The sequence below is a fragment of the Anopheles darlingi genome, chromosome X (assembly GCF_943734745.1).
Source record: "Anopheles darlingi chromosome X, idAnoDarlMG_H_01, whole genome shotgun sequence".
In the NCBI taxonomy this organism is placed as follows: Eukaryota; Metazoa; Arthropoda; class Insecta; order Diptera; family Culicidae; genus Anopheles; species Anopheles darlingi.
This window is the reverse complement of record NC_064873.1, coordinates 8,046,400-8,057,554: the sequence shown is the minus strand read 5'-3', so window position 1 is coordinate 8,057,554 and position 11,155 is coordinate 8,046,400. Positions and strand designations below refer to the sequence as shown.

General features: G+C 54.1%; 1 protein-coding gene across 1 annotated transcript; it reads right to left on the bottom strand.

Annotated features, from left to right (window-relative positions):
- Positions 1-3,022: 3,022 nt before the first annotated feature.
- LOC125957805 (protein big brother) lies at positions 3,023-10,628 on the bottom strand. Its single transcript, XM_049690740.1, has 3 exons — positions 9,877-10,628; positions 8,811-9,041; positions 3,023-6,522 (listed from the first exon to the last, which is right to left on the bottom strand). The coding sequence occupies exons 1-3, from the start codon at positions 10,039-10,041 to the stop codon at positions 6,226-6,228; spliced, it is 693 nt and encodes a 230-aa protein (XP_049546697.1). The 5' UTR covers positions 10,042-10,628; the 3' UTR covers positions 3,023-6,225.
- Between the last annotated feature and the right edge of the window lie 527 nt (positions 10,629-11,155).

The window sequence follows — 11,155 nt, the reverse complement described above, 5'->3', positions numbered from 1 at the left end:
ACAATTCATTCTTACGCGTTGTCTGACGGAAGTATGCCGAGGACGAGGAGGAGGAGGAGAAGCTTCCGGGTTGGTGCCGGTAGGTGCCCTATACCTGTTTGTCCATGGTGATCTTCATCCCCCTTCATCATCCCCCGGCTTCCCAAGGATAGCTGCAATTAATTGAAATTGAATTATGGCAACCTTCACTCCGCACTGGCCACTTGACCATTGGCATCCCTCTCTCTCTTCGCTCGCTTAGTGCGCATGATGGACAACACAACAGCGGGCCAAACACTGCCAAGACGTGCACCCCCTCCCCCCTCTCTCCACTCGGAGAAACCGGAGTAAAAAACGGAGAAGCGATAACGAAGGATAACGAACGGTAACGGAGAGGAGGTGTTGCGAATGCTTCCGGTTCTGGGTTTTTCTTTCTCTCCCCTTAGGGCTGTGGGGAGTATAGCGCCCCAGCGGTGGTCCCGGCCCGGAACACCCACACCCCTATATAGGGAAGGGAAGAGAGACGGATACGGGATCACGCGCGCGCGCGCGCGCGCACGTTCTCGCCCCAGCATCATACCCTCTCCTGCTCATCCTCGTCCTCCTCTTCCTCCTCCTCCTCGAGGGAGCTTTCTGCCGACGGTGGAGAAACCCTCATCCCCACTCCCTTCGTCAGCGGGGTTGGGTCCGGATGTGACCGTTTTGCTGCGCTGCGTGTCGAGCCGGTCGAGGGCTCTCAGACGCAGGATGTGTGAAGCCCGGGGGAGGGGAGGGGGAGGCGAGCTTGTTAAAGCCAAGCGTTTTGTTGTGCCCGTAATCGAATTTACGGCACGGCTGCCCTTTTCTAAAACCGTCTGCCAAACCGTGGGGGGTGGTGCGATCTGCTCTGCTTTCGAGAGAGAGAAAGAGAGAGAGAGAGAGAGAGAGAGAGAGAGAGAGAGAGAGAGAGCGAAGGAGAGGAAGGAAGACTTAGTCCCTTGTTTCCGTTTCGTGCAACCCCCCCCCAACTTTTCTAGTTCACCGATAGGGGATGGAGATAAGGGGGTTGCGTGTGCGTGTGCGTGTGTGTGTGTGCAAGGGTGCCAGGGTTGAGCAAATCTCTTGTAAGACATGGGCACAAAGTTTAGGCAGCCCCCTCTAATTTCCCCCACTTTTTTCCCGAGGGCCGTGGGGATGCGCGGGGGTGGTGGTGGTGTGGGGTGTGGATTGCTCCATTGCAAGTGACAAAGTGTTTTTCCTGTTTTCCCCCCGCTGGTTTCGCCGGATTAGCCCGCGTCGCGTTGCTGGAGCGGATTTTTCAGGCATTTCAACCCCCCACCCCCACTCCATCCCCTCGCCTTCCGGTTCCTACTCGCCCCCTTCCCCCAAAACAGGTTTTCCTCATCATTTCTCGCTTTGCTCGTTCGTTCATTCGTCTGACAGCCGCTATCCTTCGAGGGTTGGGAGTGGGGTGGGGGAGGGGGGGTGGAATAGTATATTTTTTTCGCTGCTGGCTGGCGCTTCTGCTTCCCTCCCCCCCCAATCCTCCATCGTTCGTGCGCTTTCTTCTGGCCGGGGTGTGTGTGAAGCGGAAGACATAACATTCAAGTCAAGACCTCGGACTGCCGCCGGAAAGGAGCGCCGGTGGTTTGTGTTGTTCGGGCGTCCGGGATCCGGGAAAAGCGTAGAATGGGGAACGGAGGGGAAGGGGGAGAGGGAGGGGGTGTGAAGAAACTGCTACTGCTGCAACGTATCTGATCTGGCTTCTGGCCCCAAGTCAAGCGCGCTTAAGGGTGTTCCGAAGTGCGCCACTAGAAAGAAAGAAAGCACGCCATATGCCAGGCGTATGAGTGTAGTGCATGTGTGTGTGTGCGGTATCGCTGCAGTGCCATCGCCCGATCGGTTGCGTTGCCTGATTTGCTGACGTCTGACCCCGAAGAGCATTCCGAAGAGAGGCCTTCTTCCTTCTTCTTCTTCGCCTTCACGCCTTCGCGCCCGTTCCCTTGTTTTCCGCGCTTTCTCGGAAAAGTCTCGACTCAAACGCTTCCACGAAACGGCGCCAACGCTTCTTAAGACATTTGCACGCGATTCTCGAAGACCCGAAGACAGTTTGGTGTCAGAGCCAGCCAGCCAGCCACCCAACCAACCCGGGACCCCGGGAGTGTAGCGCACAAACCTTCTTCTTTTTTTTGTTTTTGCTGTTTTCTTCCAATTTTCCGACGTTCCGTTCTTCACTTCCCCTCACCCGTGCCCCGTGTGTCATGTGTGTGTGTGTCTGGTTTTGGGGTTCCTGCTTCCTTGGTTCCGTGGCCGCGAAGTCACTCCAAAAGTTCGCGAGCGCGGCCAGGCTGGAGACGCGTCGAGTGTCGCGTCACTGACACGCGGACACGCTCCGGACCGGAAATGGCAAATACCGCTGGGAATACCTTTCAAAACCTGCACACACACACACCGGTGCACGCACACTTACACAACGGCAACAGCAATGCAATGCCGGCCAGTTGTTTGGCACATCTTTGGTACAGTGCTCCATCGGTGTCGTCGTCGCGCACACACACACACACCGCCGACGGCGTCGTCGTCCAATTTCGTACATTCCGGTGTGCCGCCACCAATCGAAAGCCTTTTATTTCGACACCGTTTGATCAACGACCCAAGGACGACGGATACACGTCATCATTACGTTAACGACGACGACGACGACGACGACGACGACGACGACGACGACAACGACAGAGCTGCCTGCGAGCTGCGAGCACCAAACGGGACACAAACGGTGTGCCACGGTGCCACGTGTCCCGTGTGCGTGCGTGTCTTCCGTCTGTCCGCCGCGGCATCATTACCTCTCGAGTTCGAGGCGAGAATTTCTTTCCTTGTTCTTCCTTCGTTCGTTGCTTCCATTTTCCATTTCCAACGTCGCGTCGCGTCGCGCGCGCAGATGACCGCGACCGCGATTGACGAAATGACGAGCTGAGATCATGTTCTGTAACGCAGTAGTAGTAGTAGTTGTTGCTATAGTGGTATATATATATATATGCACTTTTAATTGCAAGAGTTTTTTGTTTTGTTTTTGTATATATTTTCATTTGCAGGAGATATCTAACAAAAGGGGAGCCTCACGGTCCAACTATCTCGGTTTTCTCTGTTTTCTGTCATTCTCTCTCGCTCTCTCTCTCTCTTTTTCTCTTTTTTCCTGTTTTCTCTCCGTTTCGCTCACTTTTCTTCGCTTTACTTAATCCTTCTTCTACTTGTTCTTGGCCATTACACTGATTTCGGGGACACTCTTCCCAAGTTTTCGCAAATGTTTAGATGTTTACCCCGGCCATTGGCCGTTTTTCGCGTTTTGTATATCTGTATGTGTGTGTATTATCTTTTTTTTCTACATCTTTTTCTTGTTGTTTTCTGCACGTCTTAACTCTTTGTTTTTGGCTGCTATTCTTTTTGTTTTGTTTTTTTTTTTTTGTTGCTTTTCTCATTTTCCTGTCCTATCCCTATTGCCCTGTCTGTATGCGCGTTTATAACCCCTGCATCATACTATCTCTCTCTCTCTTTCTCTCTTTCTCTCTCCATATTTGTGTCGTTTTTATGTTATTTTTTCCGATTTTTCTTCCATTTTCTTTATCATTCACTTCGATTTCCCTTCATTCATCCCCTCGTAAACCCCCTTTTTTTTTCCTTCCGACGATTCCGAAATTCTAGCTCCCGGCCCTCGGGGGTTCGTCGGTTCGGTTTTACAATTACTATTCGGCCACTTAATATCGGGGGCGTCCCACTAATCGATTTATCTAGCTTTTCATTTTGGTCACACAAAATCAAACGATAAACACGACAAAGACCAGGACGCTGCGCCTGCTGTAGTGTACACACACACGTTGTGCGTTGTGCCAGGATGCCCGGGCATCCTGGTTGGCATGCTTTTCGAGGAGCTTCACACTCGACACTCTCCGTTTGTTTGTCAGTTTGTCAGGACGAACGCACCAAACCACACGCTATAAACGTAACGAAAGCGAAACTGGGAGGCGCAAAAAAACTGAGAGAGCAAAACCGAGCAGAAAACATGAGCAGCAGCAGCAGCAACAGCAAAAAAATGGACGTGGATTTTGCCGCCGGCTTGATCGCTACTTATCGGTTTTCGCCATTGCTAGTGGCACTACCTGGCGCACACCCTGGCGCCAGTGGTCAATACCTTTCGCTGTTGTGACGTTTTCTGGGTTTACTTCTTTGTTCCTGGAGCTACCTAGAGCGCGAGTGTTTGCACTGCTCTTACCTAACACGCACACACGTACACCTGTTAACAATCGAATCGGCAAGCTTTGAGCGATACACACGAGAGACTAACACGGGACGCACCCTAAGCCTGGCTGCAGTAAGGTGAATAAGGATTGTGTTGATAATAATAATAATAATGATAATAATAATATTAAAAAAATAATAATAATGTTAATAATAATAATAATAATAATAATAGTAATATTAATAAGGATCGTTAAAAATAAAATAATAATAATAAAAATAAGGTTACTAGGCTGTACGGGTCCTACACATAGTTAAACGAACGCATCACACACATACACACACACACACATTCACATACACACGAATCATTAAGCGCTAAAGCAGTGCCAAACAGCTCAAGATGGCGCCGAGCGACTAACAAAAGAATGAGCGTAGCCAGAATGGGAATCAGAAAATAGAATCGGTCGCCAAAAGTGGACGCACGTCGCCGTCGGCTTCTCGCAAATACACTCACACAACACACACACACACACACACACACACACACACACACACACACACAACACACGCAACACACATGTGAACAAGCACTCACTGTTTGGGGGGCTATGGCTGGCTTGGATTGTGTCAAGAACGAGAAAACGGGTAACAAATAGACAAAATTGAAGTGTTTTTGTTACTGTTGTTGTTGCTGCTGCTGCTCTGCTGATGTCACCAATCACTGATTAACACACTGATCGCGAGACGTACCAACCAGCGAAGTAAGTTGTCCTTTCTTTTTTCCTGGTGAAAACGACAAAAAAGGGTTGCCAGAGTGTTGCCTAGGTTGTTGTTGATGGTGGTGGTGGTGGTGATGGTGCTGTGGGCTGCTGGTTGGCTCCGTTCGTCCGTCCTGAGCGTGCCTGGTCTGGTGTTCTATATCTATACATTTGGCTCATCTCACCCATTCGTGCAACGCCTGGCCTACGACGACATCATCGGCCGCCATCTCTATCATATTGGCGAGCACTGTGTGTGAGTATATATATATATATGTGTGTGTGTGTGTGTGTGTGTGTGTGCGTGCGTAAGTAAGGAGGCTACCGTACACTACTGACTACTTCTCCTGTTCCAGCATCCCCTCTCTCTCTCTCCATCCTCCTACCTTTCAAACACTTCGCCATTTTGCCTTAATCATTAGTATGTACAGTATGCCGCTGTATGCCAGTAGAGGGTTGTGGGGAGGGTGTTAGGGAGGGAGAAAAGGGGGTAAAAGGAGGAGGAGGAGGAGGAGGAGGAGGCCGAATTGGTGTCGTTCCGTCGAACACCTGAACTCGGTTTTGGGCATTTCACAATTTTGTGCCCGTGCGCACATGTGCCAGCCCGCCTGTCAGCCTGTGTGCGTGTGTGTCGAGGGTTGAGGAGAGGGGTGAGGGGGAGGGACAGGATCTGATGTGTGTGTGTGTGTGTTTGGTACCATTTGTTCGATGGAGATGCGCGCTGGATTGCTGGGAGGATCCCTCCAAAGCGCCCCGAAGTGCGTGAGGAGTGTTGGACCCGACGGGGCCTGCCGCCGGACACACACACACACACACACGCACATACACACAGGCACATACACACACGCACACGGACACGATCGGTTCTCGGATTACGCGAGGAAGCGACAAGAGAAGGAGTTGGAGGCGGGTGAAGGGAGGGGGATCCAGGTCAGCAGGTGTGCGTGTGTGTGTGTGCGTGCGTTTGTGTGTGTGTGCCAATCCTCTCGCAGCAGCAGTAGTAGTAGCAGCAATAGGAACAGGACATGCTAGGGGAGGGGGACGGGGGAGAGGGGATGTTATCGCGATGCGCCCCGTAGTAAACCCACCTCCCGCACCTCCTCCTTCTCCTCCTCCTCCTCCTTCCTCGACAGGTTTGGCACAACTCTCACTTCCGCGCACTCCCTCTTCCTATCTCTCTTCCTATCTCTGTCCGTGTGGTGAGTATGTGTACGAGCTGGTGGAAGGGTTGGGGGTGGCGGCAACGGTAGCGGCAACGGGGTGGGATGGTGGCTTATCGCCGCCACATGCCGGACGCACCGGCGGTCACACCGACACCGATACCGGACCCGTTCCGGCGCATCTGCTCGAACTCGTCCTGCGTGGTGCGCTGGTACGTGCGCTGTTTGTCCTCGAAGTCGCGCAGCCGCTGGTTGTACCGTTCGAGCTGCTCGCGCAGGATCGCGTCCTCCTGGGCGGCCCGCTTCTCGTCCAGCTCCAGACACCCGATACCGTCCAGCCGCTCCATATCGAGCCAGCCCCGGAACCGCACGCACACGCCGTTCATGATGAAGTGCGATTTGATGTGAACCTACCAGGGAGAGAGAGAGAGAGAGAAAGAGGATACATCTATTAGGTCTCTGGTGGAATTCAACCGGAAAAATGGAAAAATGGCTAATAATCCGCACCCCCTCCCCCAGGATGATGACGTCTCATTTGTACCCTAAACTACTGTACACTACTGTGCCCTGTACTGTGCGTCACTTTTCGTTTCGTTCCGCTCCGGACCGGAATCTCCTGTAACCCCCGATCCCCTACGACATAATTTACGACGCTTGTTTAACACTCGTTAGACAAGCTAAAGCTGACAACGCCCAAGGACAACAACAACAACAAACTAAGTCGATACTATATGTGCGTGCCCTCGTGCGTGTGTGCGTGTGTGTATTCCCCCGAGAGATTTAGTGCGTCTCGGGTGGTCTCGTCTCTTCTTTCTCGTTCAACGATCGGTGACGATCGACGGATCGAACGACGACGACGACGGCGATCGACATCACGGACACGCGCCACAGAAGCAGCCGGAGCAGCAGCTGAGCCAAGCACGAGCCACCACGGCATGGATGGAGTAATTGGATACCATGCCCCGGCACTCTGTGTGTGTGTGTAGGCGCTTTGTCGTGATTCGTAGAGGCGACCTTCCTACTCGACACTCGAACTCGACAACAGCAAAACGAAACGAAGCGAGCCTCTCTCAAGTGGACTCGGCTCTCTCTCTCGCTGGGGTACTTACGACACGCGTACGACAAGCGCTTAACCAGCAAATAAAACATGGTCATTAACTATCAACACACACACACGAGGGCGCGCACACGCACGCACCCACTCAACCGGTTAAGCGCTGCGCAGCGCACCGGTTGAAAGGCGCTTGCTTGCTTCCTTTCTTCGACGGCCTACTACGGAAGCGACGACTGTAGCCCAATTATTGGTGTGTCTGCACAACACTTGGGCCGCCACTTGGACAGCTCACAGCACCGACGGAGCGGAGCGGACAGCAGACAACACACACGGACACGGACAACAGGACACGGAACAGGCCCTAGTGACACCCAGTATCCGGTCGCCTATAAGCCACTCTCCGGTGTGCGTTTGCTGCGCCGTCAGCTGCTAGTCGAGAGGCAGCGCAGAGTAGCTGCGCAAAACAGAGGACAGAAGGACAATGTGTGCGTGTGTGCGGGCGCGCGAGCCACGGCAAATTATTGCACAAAAGACAGCCGAAGGCCGGAGATCAAGAGCACAACAACAGCAGCAACAACAGCAACAACACCATAAACATGGACCTGACACCGCCGCAAACACGCAAATCCCGGGCGCGCTCCCGGGCGGAAAAGGGCCCAAATCGAACAGAACGGAGGGGAGGAAGGGGAGGGGGCAATTAACGTCGTACAGGTTTATTGAACACACACGCACACACACACACACACAGGTAGCAGCGGGTGGTAGGCGCGCAGACTGCAGTGACCCCGGAGGACCTGGTGGTTGGCCTCGGATCGGATCGGAACAGGACCATCTGCTGCAGACGACGTTGGACGTTGAAGACCTTCTCGTTGCTGCTGCTGCTGCTGTTGCTGCTTCGTCGCCGGAGGGGAATCGATTAGGCGAGGGAACGAGAACGAGGTGTGCCCCTACCGGGGGTGGCAGACACCTTGTAATGGGTACCTTCCTTCCTTGACCGCTCCACCTTCTCGATCCGCTGTCACGCCATAATGATAGACACAATCGTCGCCGTCGCCGCGCCCGTTGATCCCTTTTGAGGTTTTCGCACAACACTTGTTCTCTCCCCCGGTGGACCGGTGTGTCCACCCCCCCCGGGACACACATACACACACACACGGGTGCGCGCTTACGTGGTCACGGGTCCCGGGAACTTCCGCTTTCCGGCGCGACAAGCGACGGTGGCGACAATAACAACAGAGAAACAGCGTCGTTGGCCCCGTTTGCCGCCCGCTTGAGGCGTTAGACCGTGAAAATGCTACACATGATCGGTCGGAGGTGCTATTGCGGGGTGGCGCTGAGGGGGTGGAGTGCCAACAGACGGTTAACGGTGGTCAACCAACGGAGCGCAGCGCAGCGCGAAGCAACTGCTGCAGCACTCGGTAAACGTAAACCGCTTGACGGAGTTGACGTGACGTCACATCCGACGTTGTCCGTTCCGTGGGGAGGGGGTTGGGCGGATGTGCCCGCATCTGCGCAGGCCCACTAGCCCCAGCCAGCACCCGGTCTGTCTGTTGTGTTGTGTGTGTGACTGTTTTGCCTGGACAGTGCGGACTGGTGCGGACTACAAAATGGCTGGCCAGAGCTGGCTACCAGGTAGCTGCTTACCTTGCCGTGCTCCTTGTCGAAGTCACACTCCTTCTCCAGCCCGAGATGCGCCGGATGGTGATGGTGGTGATGGTGCGGGTGGTGGTAGAGGCCATGGTTCGGGTTGAACACGAGCTGCAGGTTGATGCCGGTGGCGGCGAACGACACTTCCGTGTGGCCCTCGCAGCAACCGGCTCGGAAGCGGCCCCGCCGCTCCTCGATCGGACGATCGCGGAACCCAGTGTATCGGACCTGGAGACAGAGAGAGAGAGAGAGAGAGAGAGAGAGAGAGAGAGTTAGTGAAGGTCCAGACATTTCGGTAATAGCGAGAATCGAGCATCGAAGCTGCGGAATCTTTCTTTACTGCTACAAGCTGCAGAGTTTCACAGAGAGACATCTGTATCTATAGATGGAAGCCCTCCCTGAGTGAGATAGAGAGAATGATGAAAACATATGCACACTCTGCTTATCACTCTTGTCCGTCTGCTCCAGTCCCAACAGCTTCCATCTTCCACACACACACACAAACACAGAGAGAGAGGCTATATGAACCAGGCGAGACTGTAGCTCACACGCACGCAGTTCCCCGGCGCTCCAGCGGATGTTGATAAGGGCCACAGCGTCGTCCGCGGCGTCGGCTGCTGTTTTTGTTTTTGTTTTTTTTTGTTTTTTGGGGCGGAGGCGGATGGCCATCTGCAAACAACGGCAACCGACGCCACCGGCACCGCTACCGGAATTCATGGCGTTTTCTTTTTGATGGCCGCCAGCGCCAGCGTCATCCATCATGCACCGCGACGGCCACGAATGCATTTTTACGATCGAGCGCCGCCGCCGGGGTCGACTTTATAGCGGCGCCAAACCCGGACGCGGCATCGGTGCCCTCCAGATTCCCGAATGCATCGCGCATTCCTGGTGGTTCTCCAAAAAAAAAATCATCAAACACGGAGCGCCAAACCCAAACAAACCGAATGTACCAACCATAAAAGTTACATTCTCTCCCACGCACACACACACACACACACACACGCAGGCGGAAAGAGACTGGATAGATGGATGATAAACAATGAACCGCCCGAACCGCGCTTACCTCGCTGTCGCGGCTCAGCTTCTTGAACAGGTCGTCGCTCTCGAACTTGGACTTTTGGTCCGGGACGACGCGCGGCATCTTGAAGATGAAGCGCGGCTTCGGCTGCTCGTACAGCCCGATCGTATCGAACGGGATCATGCCGAGGGCGGCCGGATCGTTCATCATGGCGGCCGGATCGGCGTCCGCCCCGTACGACAGTATCCTGGCGGCTGGTGTGGGAACGGGGGGGCCCAGCGGCGAAAACTACCTTCTCCTTCTTCTTCTTCTCCTTCCGCTCCGGTCTGCGGTCCGGTCTCCTTCTCCTTCTCCTTCTACTACTACTGCTCCTTTAGATCGCAAATGCACTAATCTCCAGCGTAGCGTCCAGAAGCCGCTGGTATTTCTTCTTCTTTTTTCTCTTTTTCTTTTGCTGCCCTTCTAGTGGCGGCTGTTGCCCCTTTGACTTTGGTTGTCACACGTCACGTCACGTCACTACTTCTTTGAGCACACACACACACACACACGCACGCACGTTCGCTGGCTTGCTGGCAAGTGTTTGATTGATGGCGGCTGCTGTTGGTGTTGTTGTTGTTTGCTGTTACTGGATACTGGTGGTGGCGATACTCTTCTTGGCTACTACTACCGGGCCCTGGCCACCAACTTTCTCACACATCACATGCACACACGCACACACACATACACTGGCGCGAATACACGAATAAAACGTCGTTCTAGTAAAACTCCGTTGTGCCCGCGTTGTGCGAGGAAGGCGACCTTTCGACGGCAAAGGCGGCGACGGCGGATTGGTTCTTGAATGTTGTTTCGACGGGAAAAACTCGACTCGAGACACTCGGGACCCTGCTGCTGCTGCGCGCGTGTGTATCGGTAACGCTGGCTGGCAGAAGACTGAACTGACTGCCTGCTTGCGGCTGAGCCTGAGCCACAGCCAGAGCCAGAGCAGCGGCTCATTCGCTGCGCTCCCTTTTCACGGGAAAAAGGGGAAGGGATGAACGGGAATGGCGAATGGTGAGCCAACCCCTCGTTTGCTGGACCGTGGGCCCCCTCTGTAGAGATGAGGCTGCTGCTGCTGCTGCATCCCTCTATTTTCCTTCTTCCTCCTCCGGACGAGAGAGCAGCAGAGGGGAGGGAAGTGAAGGGATGAAACGAGAGAGAGAGAGAGATGGTGGAGTGTGCGTGAGCGTGTGCGTGTGAGCGAGCCAGCTAGTGACGAGCGCGACGACTTTTGTTGTTGTCGTTGTGTTGTGTGAGGGCGTGGCTAAAGCGCATCCCTCTCTCGCTC